Genomic DNA, 14,082 nt, shown 5'->3' with positions numbered 1-14,082 from the left:
GGGTTGCGCGAAGCAGGCGAAGTACGCGTCATGCGACGAATTAACAAAACATTTGTCAGCATAATGAAATAGTTAAATGAGATAGACGAATTAGGGGATTCTGGTAAATGAGAAACGCGAACATCGAGATCAGTAAATTGCCGAGCTGCTATTTCCCCCTTAAGAGCGTTCATTGTTGACCCACTTCTGCGTTCGCCAACACCGCGTACAAATACCACACCACGCTTCCTATCTATTCAACAACTTCCGGCAAGTTGTGTCAGTCGTTTAATGAATTTATCTTCGACGATTCGCGTTCATAGGCAAGAGAAGGGAGGAAAAAGGCGGGTCGTAGGTCGGAAAATGAAAGTGAAGCGATGCAATCATTGACCAATTATATTTAAAACAATAAAACCCGTTTCATAAAACGCTAGAATATGTTTAAAGTCGTTTTCTACGTTCACGAGGTCATCTGATTTTCCACTGGCAAACAAAAGAGACTAACAGAACGCAGTGTTAAAGAGGACAGTATCGTTGACAGTAAATCGAAGAATTACCCGCTGCCCGCGTTTATTATGCGAACATTCCATTTAATTTGGGAGAATTGTAACGCAGCGGATAATTAATTACAATTTGTTCGTACGAGGTACGTGAATTTTCAACGTCCATTCCCTTAAAAATACACCGAGAAGCCCAAGTCTCTCGATCGATCTTTTCGTTCAATGAAAGTGCCGCAGTTTGTAAACGTCAATTAGAATTTAAAGGAAAAATGCCGCTGGCTAAATAACAACATAAACGGAGGAAATTCTTTTCCAGAGTCTTCTGCGTCGCTTTCATTCGTCACAACTGATCATAATAACCATGTTATTTTTTTTTTAATATTCCTAGTCATATTTCAAAAATACGATTGTCCTACGGACGGTTTGCATTGTTTGGATGGTGTACATTGTTTTATAATAAAACGTATCCCAGACGCATGAAAAAGAAACAATATATACATTTTTTAAGTGACATTCAAGAGACATTAGGAACATTTTCCTTCTCGAGTCAAAAACTTGTTTGCCGTTTAAGAATAACAATAATTATTATTATTATTATTATAGTTCGAACTAAATGTAAGGTAATTAGAGAAATATTTTCAGACTGAAAAATTGATTTAGTCGCGAATAAACGCTGAAGAAGATTTGGCGAAATTTGGGCGGTGCAGAAACCTTATTCCGTAATTTCAATTCCAGTTTTAACGCGACACGGAATGTCCAGTTAAAACTGGAATAGAAATTATGTCGTCGTTCAGAAATAATTTCTGTAGCTGAATTCGTCAACGTCTTTGTCCGCGCTATTCGTAGCTAAAAGGTCGATACACTTCTCACATGTATTTAGTTACGTTATCTTCGTCACGCTAAAATCTCAATTAATAGTCCTACGGTCTAATTACGCCTTAGCTAAAATCACAAGCCTAACAGCTCACACACACACACACATATATAAATAATTGAAACCACAGATATAAAAGCATTCGATACGAAAGAGGAGACTAAGTTGCGGAAAGAGATCGGTTCAATATTCGATGAGAATTTTCTAACAAATTGTTGGAAGAGAAAGGAAAGATATAAAATATCGTAACGATTATATCAACGGAGAATACGTATGTTCCTGAAGTAATAAATTAACCGAATTAAGTGAATGGCAGATAATCGTACAGTTGACACACGTATCAATGAGAACTGCGATTATCCACCTGTCACTATCATCGAATTTTGTCATACGCTCTAACCACATATGAAATATTCTCTTCTTCGTTTATGCAAATATCGCGATAGAAATAAAATATTAAACCGTTGTTTCCATTTCGTCCGGGTCGTCCTGAGTGGTAGACGGCTGATTGCAAATTTCCGTACACATGTCACTTATGTCCTTCAAATTGCTTTTCATACTCTTCTCATATATATGTAACAATTGTTCAGTTTTTTCTTTAAGGATAATTATGTCCTTTTGTTTATTTTGCACCAGCGTGGTTTTCAACCTGATTATCTGGAACACGTAGGAATTAGCGACGCTAATTAATCGTAAGAATCGATTTTATACGTAGAAACGTACCTTGTCCTTATTGACCAACCTTTCCTGCAATTCAGAAAGCTGCCTATCCAATTCGAAATCCCTTTCAAGTATCATCTTGTTGTCTTCTTCCAGTTCTTTGTTTCTCTTAATTAACAACTCAACATCGTTGATATCGCGCTCCAATTTCTCGCACTGTTCATTTACTTCTTTCCTCAATTCTTCGATATTCTGTGAACGTGATTTTTCAAAGTTTCAGTGCCGATTCAAATTTTCGCCCGCAACAGATTCACCCGTTTACGTGATTTACCTTGTCTTTCTCGATAATCGCTTGCGCATTCTCCAGTTTCACCTTAGCCAGCTCCTGGGACAATTTCACGTTCTCCTGAATCAAGCGATTGTGTTCATCGAAAATTGCTTCGTGCAACGCGTTAATTTCCGACAGCTTTTTCTCCAGCATACTTCTCGTGTCACCATAATCGCTGACTTTCTCCGCTTGTTGTGGTTGTTGTGATCGTACACCTTGTTTCGAACGTTTCATAACTGAGGGAAAAATTCAACAATTCGGACTAAAATTTACGACTAGTTGCAATACAAAAAATAAGAAGAAATGCCTATTTTTTACTTTTCTTTTTCCACCACTTTTCTCGGAAAAATCGTCGCGTAAATATTTCAGCAAGATCAATTTCGAAAATCAATGTTGCTCCACGATTCGATACGTTTCGCACGTATTTCCATCTAAATTAATTGTTTAAATTTTTCAATGGTAGAATATCAATAACACACTTACTCTGCGAGGGAGATGCTTTGGTGCCTGATTTCTCCATTGGGTTCGACATCAGCCTGAATTCTACAATTGTGTCAGAAGATCTTAAGATTATATTTAATATTGTTACGTTATATAAGAAGATTATATTATTATTAAGAAGGTTATATAAGAAGATCTTAAGAAGAATTTGATTTCTGTGGGCCGCGAGTACGTTACGAATGCGAACAATTAAGTAATTTGAATTATGTTTAATTTAATTTAAATTTTAATTTATTTAAGTATATTTTTTCTATGAAATGTGATACGACGTGTCTCGTGAGCTCTGTTTATCCGAAATGTCTTCGTTAATTCGAAGAATATTCGGCAAAGGAAAGTTATGGGATTTAAAAGAATACAAAATATCCGTAAAGAAGACCGTAAAAAAGATACAAAACCCACTTTTGTTTTTCTTTTTCGATGGAATTGTCAGATTTTGAAATACGTCGGTCGATCTAACTCGATATTCTTTGCAAAATGGTATTCAACTATCTTTGTTTGTCAGGTATCTTAATTTGAATTTCATTAACGGATGAAAGGCGAACGTAAAACGACAAGATAAACACAAGAACACCGCCTTGATGCGTTAAACAGCACAAATTTCAGTTAAAATATCTGCTAAATCGACGGAAACACTTTAGAGCGTGCAATTTTTATTCCAAATATTTCCTTGAAACGTATTTCTTGAAACAACGAAGATACTTCAGGTGGCGAGATTTTGCAGAACACACTGTATAGAAATATACTTAATACTGAAGAAGTTAGGCTCGTTGGTTAAATATTTACGCGTACACCGATCGGTTGCCTGACAGACAAGGACGAGACGAACAAGGAACGTAAACACCATGTGAATAAACAAAATCACGTTGTCCTTTCGAGTCCAATTTTTTTACAAATAATAAAGAGATGTCGCGATTAGTTCAATTTCTGGCGATAGAAATGTAATTTCTCGTTGTACCGATCGAAATCATTTCATAATTGTCCATATCCTGTTCTTGCTTTTCAACGTGCTGTCTTTTCGCAAATTCTGTCGCGCTGCCCTCCAGTTTTTTTTAATTATGTCGCAATAGAATTCAATTGCAATTGTATACAATTAAATCGCGATGAAACGACTGTTTTATTTTTCAATTCGATCGCTGACGGAGCTCGTCGTGGCGCAGAATATTTCTTCGTGAAAAACAGCCAACTGATTAAAGGAAACACGCTACGTTTTAACGAAATCACGTCAAATTCAGCAAACAATGCGCCCGTACGTATCGCGATACGAGCGTATCGCGTATATCCGAAAGGTTAATCATAGTGATTTTCAATAGATCACTTAGTTAATTGTGGTGTTTAGCGATGGTTCGCCAATGTGGTTGTAATTCCCAGCTCTAAACATTCGATTAATTCAGCTAGAATAGTCACGTTTCATTGTCAGACTTTACCAGCCTGGCAACATATCATTGTTTAAATATCAGCCGATTACTATTTCCTGCGCGGTTACATGCTCCGATCCAACGACGTAATCGAATTACGAAGACGAGCAAACTACGATATGTTTTAATTGACAGGACACGATCTATTGGCTTGGCCAATATACAAATTGGATGATATACGAACCTTTATGGAATCTTAGTTGTAACGTAAAATTGTATAATATACAAGTCTTTGTGCAAGCTGAAGTCCATTCGCGTAACTACAACTCGCGCGTACTAATTCCGTCGTGAAGAACGAAGAAATAAAGAAGGAAGAATTCTTAAGGGATTAATATGAAAGTACAGAAAAATAGGACGAGCCCGATCCTCGAAAAAGTGTCTTTTTCGTTCTATTCTATCGCGTCTTATCATCTACAATTAATAAAATCATTGCAAGTTAGCATTAGGTCGCGATATTGCGGTGAGAATTTTATTCTCGAGATGCTGGAGAAACAATTTTCGCGCGTTGTTGTATGTAAATTTTATGGATAAATCTGATTAACATTTTCGGTCGCTGCTTTATTTCCCTCTTTTACGAAATTCGTCAAACTTCCTGGAATAATATCGAAGCTTTCGATCGTTGTTTTTCGCCGCTGTCCTCATTTTCATCATATTTCCAGCTATCAAAAAATTGCAGAGAAAATTGTCGAATCGACAAAAATCAACTGCAACGTGCGCTACGATCTGCTGGGTTGTCCAAAAAGTTTCTTTCGTTTCATAGGGCGATAATAGACGAGCGACAATTTCTGTTTTATATTATTTTATTGAATTAGGTATCATTCATTTCGTTCTATTTCTGTTACTATGTTCGTGCATGAAACAAAAAACATTGTGCGTCTGTTATTTCCTTGTAAAACGAAAGAAACTTTTCGGACAACCTAATACCTTCGCGCGTTGTTGTATGTAAATTTTATAGATAAATCTAATTAACATTTTCGGTCTTTCGTCGCTGTCTTAATTGTCGCAATATTTCCAGCTATCAAAAAATTGCACACCAACAGAGAAAATTGTCGAATCGACAAAAATCAACTGCAACGCGCGCTACGATCTGCTGGGTTGTCCAAAAAGTTTCTTTCGTTTCATAGGGCGGTAATAGACGAGCAACAATTTCTGTTTTATATTACTTTATTGAATTAGGTATGATCCATTTCGTTCTATTTCTGTTACTATGTTCGTGCATGAAACAAAAAGCATTGCGCGTCTGTTATTTCCTTGTATAATAAAACGAAAGAAACTTTTCGGGCAACCTAATACCTTCGCGCGTTGTTGTATGTAAATTTTATGGATAAATCTGATTAACATTTTCGGTCGCTGCTTTATTTCCCTCTTTTACGAAATTCGTCAAACTTCCTGAAATAATATCGAAGCTTCCGATCGTTGTTTTTCGCCACTGTCTTCATTTTCTTCATATTTCCAGTTATCGAAAAATTGCATATTGATAACGGAGAAAATTGTCGAATCGTGAAAAATCAACTGCAACGTGAAGAACAGCAAAGAAGAACAGTAAAAAGAACAACGAAGAACAGTAAACGAACAACTAAGAGGCAGCGATAGTTGATCGGAAATGTTAATTACTTTGATGCTTGTTATGCTGCATTAAAAATGAATGATGCTAACACGACTGAACTTATTCAACGATCTAATCAATTGCAGCATCGTTGTACTATCACACAATGGAAACCAAAATTTGCACGCGATTTCGATCAAACACAAAAAGGAATCGCGTGCGGACTCACGATACTGTACAGAAATTGCGCGACGAGCCGTTTAAACAGCAACGCGTTACCGATTAACCGGCTAAAATTCCGAGGAAAAAAAAACAACTCGTCGAGGATCGGTTCGATGTTTTCTGTTAGTCCTCCATCATCCACCGCGATACTTTACGCGCGACACGCGCTCCAAATCTCTGGGTATCGGGTTACAGCGTTGCGGCGATCGAAGGGGCAACCTTTTTTGTGGAATTTCGATGGCCGAGAGGAGGGAGACCGGCGGAGGCTGGCGTATCGGTCGATTCCGAAGCCGGAGGATCGCGTGCGAGCCAGGAAACGGATTATGGTTTTTACGAGGCGCGAAAACGCGATAACTCGGCGAGAAAGAAGCAGCGGCAAATGTATCTTCGATTGTGTATCGGACACTGTGTATCCCGATATTCCCAATGGATATGTTTTATGTATCGCGCGAGACGATTGCAATTTATACTCGAGACATTTTTTTGCGTCGCGCAGAGATACGACAGAAACTGCGCTCTGCGGTTGCAGTTCCTCCGCATCGAACGTACGCGAACTTCGCGAGATCCCGCAATGGCCCACCGAAATATTTAAAATTACAGAAAGCTTTTTTTTATGGAATGGGAATTATTAATTTGGAAATATTAATACACAGAAGTTTCTTACACATATACTATATGGTTGGAAAGATTTTGAAACTCCATTGGCATTGAAAATGTATTATATTCATTCGTTGAGAATGTTGGAGAATTCGGTTGTTGTTTGGTCGAATAAAAACGTCGCGGAAACAACTTTCTACTTTTACTTCGCGTGACGTATCGAAAGAAAAGACGTATAGTTTGGTAGTATCGTCGTTAGACGTAATACGAGATCGTTGCTGGAATACGAAGAAGATTGAAAGTGTTACTATGGTGGTTTGTTTGAGAATACAGAATAGACATGTTGTTCCTCGTTGTTCGCAGGATGTTCTTGAAACGTAACATATGACTTGACAAGCATATTATAATCGTGTTATTAGAAATATATCAGGATATAAGTTATCAATGTTTCCAATAACTCATTTAATAAAATCCTTATCTCTTGGATGATGACAAAAATTTATTGGGTGCCATCAGACGATATTTAATATCGTCGATATTTAAGCTTCTCTACGAAAATACGATACGACGATAAATATTGAGAGTGTTGCGTTGGCGATATATATCGATCCTCTTGGTTGAAGATCTCGAAACATCGACGATATACAGGGTGATTGGTAACTGGTAGTACAAGCGGAAAAGGGGTGATTCTACGCGAAAAAATAAGTCGAAAATATAGAATAACAATTTTTCGTTTGAAGTTTTGTTTTCGAGAAAATCGACTTTGAATTTTCGGTCGGTACGCGTGCACTTTATCGCGTCCCGTTATAACGGATCTCACTGTAGATCGTTGTCTCGATGGAAAAATTAAAAAAAAATAAAACAAATTAAAAAAAGAAATTTTAATTTTTCCATCGAGACAACGATCTACAGTGAGATCCGTTATAACGTACGGCACGCGTACCGAGCGAAAGTTCAAAGTCGATTTTCTCGAAAACAAAGCCTCAAACGAAAAATTTTTATTCTATATTTTCGACTTCTTTTTTCGCGTAGAATCACCCCCTTTCCGCTTGTACCACCAGTTACCAACCATCCTATATATTGATCAGAGGACACTCTCAGATCGAATTTCTCGTACCAATGTGTCTTATACTGCCTTTTTCACAATCTCATCGTCTTTCAAAGCTAATTTCATTTGTCAACAAGCAAATGGACAACAGAATGCTAATTAACATACATTAAATTAAATCAACCTGTAGCCTTATGACATCGAGTCGTATTCGTGTTATCGATTGCAGCTTCCATTTAACAAAATTACAACTATGACGATATGTATAAAATTCATAACAAACTGCAGTCTTTGATTTTAACTTTTTAGCCTGAACACTGTCGCAAACGCAAAATACATATCGATGAATACTAATTCAAAATTTTCCACCCTATGATATCGATATTCAACGAGAGCTGCCGAAAAAGAATTTACAAGGCAAGTAAATTAAAATTAAAAGTGAAACAATAAAAAATGAAAAAAGCTCTCTGATAATTTCTATCTGCTGGAGTAGCAGCCTATTTGCTAAATAAAATCAGCTCGCACTTGTCGTGCGATCTAAACCTTCCACCGTTTCTTTTTCTTTTTTTTTCTCGTAGTTATCATTCGCCTCATTCGGCAACTCGCATCGAATAAAATTCGTTTGAATTCAGCCGGAAGCGTGTTCCGGTAATTTCGTTCATCCACATATCCACCAAGCATGGTTCAGTTTTTTACTTTCTTTCTCTCCTTCTTTCTGTTTACACATAGAAGCATGGAGCACGGTGCTGCCTACGGCGGGTGCTGGTGATTACTGGGCGTGGGAATACAGTGAGTCACGCTAATTACTAAGCTAAAGGGACCACGATAATGTAGTCCGGAGTAGGTAGACGTATCGCTAGTATTGATCAGTAGATCGTAGTAGCTCTGGTTAATGCATTCCGCTCCGTGTCTCGTACACCCGAACCATCGTCCGTGCTATTTCTTTATTTCCTTGTTAACAGTTGCGTCTTAAGGGGGTTTCCCGAATTAGAATGTTCTAAAACAGCGTCTTTTTGTAATTTTTTTTTTTAAGAAGGGAAAGAAGGAAATGAAGTTATTGAATTTTGAGATATGGTTTTATATATATTTAACGAATGCAAAAAAATTTTTTTTCAAGTAAAATAAACAAATTAGAACAGACTTCTAAGTCTGTTTCATGGGCTGCAGTTTTCAATCGGCGTGAAAGATCCACCACGTAATTCTTGACCGAAACAAAAAACCAAAAAAGGACTAAATTATTATATATTTTTCTTCTCGATGAACTATAAAAGTTCGTCGGAAAGTTTATTTAAATAATTGTTATGGCACCTCAAAGTTTATTTTTCCTTTTTATAAAACACATTTCTTCTTTAAACCGGCCAAAATTTTTAATTTCACGCTATTTTCTGCCACTTTTTTAATTCATCGATGAACCATAAAAGTTCGTCGAAAAGTTTATTTAAATAATTGTTATAGCACCCTAAAGTTTATTTTTCTTTTTATAAAACACATTGTTTCTTTAAACCCGCCAAAATTTTTAATTTCACGCTATTTTCTGCCACTTTTTTAATTCATCGATGAACCATAAAAGTTCGTCGAAAAGTTTATTTAAATAATTGTTATAGCACCTCAAAGTTTATTTTTCCTTTTTATAAAACACATTGTTTCTTTAAACCCGCCAAAATTTTTAATTTCACGCTATTTTCTGCCACTTTTTTAATTCATCGATGAACCATAAAAGTTCGTCGAAAAGTTTATTTAAATAGTTCATCGAGAAGAAAAATACATAATAATTTAATACTTTTTTGGTTTTTCGTTTCGTTCAAGAATCACGAGGTGGATCTTTCACGCTGATTGAAAACTGCAGCCCATGAAATAGGCTTAGAAATCTGTTCTAATTTTTTCTTTTACTTTAACAAAAATTTGTCTGTATTCGTTAGATATACTATAAAACCATACCTAAAAATTCAATAACTTCGTTTCTTCTTCCCCTTCTAAAAAAAAAAATCACAAAAATACGCTGTTTCAGAACATTCTAATTCAAGACACCACCTTAATGCGACGGGATAAAGAATTTTCATGACACGATGAAACAGCCGGATTTTCCTCTATCGACTTTCCAACAGATCGTTGCATGTGAAATAGTCAATTTCGTGAACGCGTGCCATCTTTAGAAGAGTCTGTTGGTTGGAAAATTTGCTCGCTTGCCTACGAATTAGACATTCGTATGTGTTGCGAGCTAATTTCAAACTGCAGAATCTCCGTGGATGATCGTTGTGTATAACGCAATCGATTATCGATCGCCAAGCAGCAAATTATGTTAACGAATGTATTGTCTATTAATGTCAGGATTAAATGCAATTGGAAGTACCTTGCAATGTTAACGCAGCTTCGTCGAAAGCAGCATTAGCGTGACAATACGAACGCGAAAAGTATTTCTAGCTGAACCAACGAAAAATTATCGTCGTTTTACGATATGTCGCATGTAGCGGGAATTCGGCCGTTTCATCCGCGATAATCTGATGATCAGAATTGGTTTCCACGTGCTACCGCAAAGGATGCTAATATCCAAACGTAATTAATCGTGTCAGCAATGTACTTTGGGTTGTTAGAACGTTTGTCAAAGATTTTGATTAATCTGTTCGATTATTGCAATTAGTGTAGACACAAGAATTAGTCCATTCATCCTGCAATTATTGTTGACACACGATTAATCTCTAAAGTTAGATCACGAAGAATGTAGAATCAAACGATTTACAGTCGAGTCGATAGACATTTCTAGAAAATTCTTACGGTGCACAATGTTAGTTACGATGCGAGATACCGTAGAAACATGAAACGCGATAAGCGTAACCCAGGTTTATCGTTATTTCAATCGATTGTCGCGTAATTTCGTTCGAAAACTAAATGACCAAGTGGTATAAAAGTAACGTAGCAACGACGCTTGTTATCAAAACAAAATTTCAATCTGAAAATACCTCGTGGATATTGCAGCTTTTAATGAACTACAGCTTCGAGAAATATACAAAAGCGGCGGAACATCGTGGTAATAACGGCGGTACGTTAGTCGAAAGAAAATAAAGAAAAAGGAAAATGTATGTGTACGCTGCAGTAAATTTTACGTCTGGAAGGATAACAAGGGTTTGCCCAATTTCTCCGAGCAATACATAACATCGCCTTGCTACAATGTTGCAATTACGTTGGTTAGTCGCTGTGTTACAAGCTGCATTGTGGACAATGATTTAAGGGTGAAACTAAAGTCGATAAATAATGCGAGAAATTTAAAGTAACGCCGACGGAGAGATTAATCGGTAAATTGCTTGCATCCTTTCTAATCTTAGTTGCTCCATGAGGCAAAGCGTAGAGTAAGATAAATCGCAGCTCGCTCGTCTGATTAATCGTTCTTCCCCATAGAATGCAGATTGCCCTCGATATACACTTTAGTTGATACCGGCTAAGTTATCATAGTTTGCTCAATTTTTCGTTGCTGTTCCGCCATATTCCACGGCAGATACGATGAATCTCGTCCACCTTGGACCAGAGGCTCGTCAGATCCGTGTAACAAAGTTGGAAAAATTCTCTTTGGAAAGCGACTGCAGAGATCAACAAGGCAGAGCGGAACGTCGTCAAAGAGAACGTAAAGGGGACGAAGCGTTCGAATAATTCGCCGTTTTTGCATTGAAACGTATCGATGTCGAAGGTGCGCGTGTTTTTGAAAATTAACGCGTTATTAGAGATGCAAATGATGCGCGATTCGAAAAGGTTCATTTAATATTCAGCGGATAGCAGGACAATTTAAAGTACAAAGGCCGAGCCAGCTCGATGCATGGGACGGAATTCAAGCTGGAAATTGAAAAGCCGCGCGACAATCCTGACCGGCCGTAATTCATCCCTTTTGTGTCTAGATTTGTTTCCAATGAAGACGCATTGTGCAAAAACGTACAATGCCCGCCAACTTTCTCTTCCATATGGTAATTAGCTCGTGTAATTTATTCGCTGTCCGTCTTAAAAGTTCGTTACACGTTCGTGCACGATCTGCAAAAGCGTCGTTTTTACGTGGCCTTTGATCCGTTTCATCTTCTCCAGTTGCTCTTGAGTCTGTCGTTGCTACTTTGCTAAAGCAACGTTTTCTGGAAACGTACGTTGACACAAGGACGATACGAAAGATCGACAAAGTTATCGGCGAATGTTTCATAATTCAACAAACAGGCTGTTATATGTGTTTATAATATGTATAATGTATAAATAATTAGTAAAAATAAAATAATACAATGTATAAATAATTGTAATAAGAAATAATAATAACGGATAATAATTATAATATGTATTTAGGTATAATAGCTACAGATAATTATAATAAGAAATAATAATAACAAATAATAATTATATGTATTTAAATATAATAGCTACAGAAAATTATAATAAGAAATAATAATAACAAATAATAATTATATGTATTTAGATATAATAGCTATAGGTAATTATAACAAGAAACAAGCACGTTATAATTAGTTGTAATTAAAACGGCACGGTGAAAATACAAATATGTAGAGCAAGTTATTTTTTCGCGGAATCTGCGCGTATTTACTAATTGCGAGACGGATGATGTCGAAACTTGCCATTCTCGTGAGTTTGTGGTTTTTCGTGTTGCGAGAAAAATCATGTAACTTGCATAGGAAGCTGTAAAATGATCGTGTACGATTGGAGGAAGTTTCTTGTACGCGTCGGATATGAATAAGCGTGTAGGTTTCATTATTTATTTTTATTCTTCGATATTATGTAGTGTGCCATTTACGTTTAATTGTTCTTCCTGTTTATATGTAACAACGTAAATCCTTGGGGCAAATAAGACGATCGATTCTGGAAAATCGAGTTTATTTTGGGAATAAATGGAATTATATACAATAACAGTTAATAATATAGGATTTTTTTATTTGTTTGGAAATATTAGAAATTAGGGTTTCCAATGATTTCTATCCTATATGATAAGTTTATTGATCGATAGATTTATTTACAATGGATTAAACAGGAAACGATGGTTATTTAACGTGTACTAAATACAGTAATGTACTATAACTAAGACAACTAAATAGTTAATTCACAACTCACAATTAATAGTTTACAACTCATAACAACTCGGCTACTAAACTCTCGACTCCTCACAACTCGACTCTTAACTCGCGACTACTCAACTCGGCTCTCCATTCACGACTACTCCACTCGACTCCCCACTCACGACTACTCCACTCGACTCCCCACTCACGACTGCTCCACTCGGCTCCCCACTCACGACTACTCCACTCGACTCCCCACTCACGACTACTCCACTCGTCTCCCCATTCACGACTACTCAACCCGACTCCCCACTCACGACTACTCCACTCGACTCTCCAGGTGACGACCACCCGGTAAAACTGTCAGGCCCTTTTTGACTTAATAACGCTTAAACCTTCCCGCAGTATCGTTTATGATTCACCGATATTTCTTAGGCCATTTGTCCACCACACTACAATAACAAATCTGCTACAAATTTTACCTGGAAAATCGACAATCGTTTTTCTAACTTTTCAGTAAAATAACTGTCGGTAAAACAAAGCAAAAGTAAAAATGTTGCTTGGCGGGTAATTTGAATTCTATAAAATTTACATATATGTATATGTGAGGTCAGATGTTACGGAGGCACGTCTGTGTGCCTACGTACAGATACAGGGTGTCCCGAAAATCATGGTACAACAGGCCAGCTGGTGATTGTACAGGCAAAAATAAATCGAAGAAAAGAGAATAACATTTTTCATTCGAGTCTTCGTCTTGGGAAAAAGCGACGCGTACTAACTGCAAACTTTGAGCTACGAAACTTCCGTTTCTACTCGTCTTTGTATTATCAAATCCAAAGTGTGCCTCGAGGATAGTAACAGCGTTGAAGAATTAAAAGCTAACATCGTTTCAGCTTCCGAAGGTTTAAAAAAATACACGTAACTCGTTACCGGCTGCGCATAATAAATTAGTTTCGAAGAGCACAGCTGTGCACGCTTCAACTTGGTCAAAATTTCCAACACTCGTTACATTAATCGAAAGATTTTCAACAAGCACCGATCTTATCTTTATTTATAAAACTATTCCAATTAAATGGAAAATAAAAGAAAGTAACAATACGTACAGACCGATATCGCGGAAGTAAGATAACAGCAGTGAGAGGAAACGCATTGTCCATGTTTAACAATACAAAAGAAACAGGAATTTCATACGTCGAAGCTTGCAGTTAAAACACGGCTCCCTGTTGGATTTCCAAACTCGTTTCCTTTGCATTGGCACGTACTTTTGCGTCAGAATCGCCACTCGTGCTGTTGCGCCACCACTTTTCCCTTCGTAATTTTCCTCTAAAACGTATGGTAAACCGTACAATATTCGAATAATCGAGACAATAGCTGTTGGT

The 14,082-nt window shown here is 37.0% G+C and overlaps 1 protein-coding gene across 1 annotated transcript; it reads right to left on the bottom strand.

Annotated features, from left to right (window-relative positions):
* Positions 1 to 857: 857 nt before the first annotated feature.
* LOC117237780 (coiled-coil domain-containing protein 89-like) lies at positions 858 to 3,874 on the bottom strand (the record flags this gene model as incomplete). The annotated part of the gene is given in 5 exon segments (XM_033502108.1): positions 858 to 2,010; positions 2,077 to 2,265; positions 2,345 to 2,577; positions 2,825 to 2,904; positions 3,626 to 3,874. Coding segments are annotated over 5 exon segments (952 nt in total), but the record flags the coding sequence as incomplete, so codon positions are not given.
* Positions 3,875 to 14,082: the final 10,208 nt, after the last annotated feature.

The sequence above is a fragment of the Bombus vosnesenskii genome, unplaced genomic scaffold, assembly GCF_011952255.1.
Source record: "Bombus vosnesenskii isolate JDL3184/JDL3185 unplaced genomic scaffold, Bvos_JDL3184-5_v1.1 scf7180000013402, whole genome shotgun sequence".
Lineage (NCBI taxonomy): Eukaryota > Metazoa > Arthropoda > Insecta > Hymenoptera > Apidae > Bombus > Bombus vosnesenskii.
The sequence above is the reverse complement of the archived record's forward strand: the minus strand, read 5'-3'. Positions and strand labels throughout refer to the sequence as shown.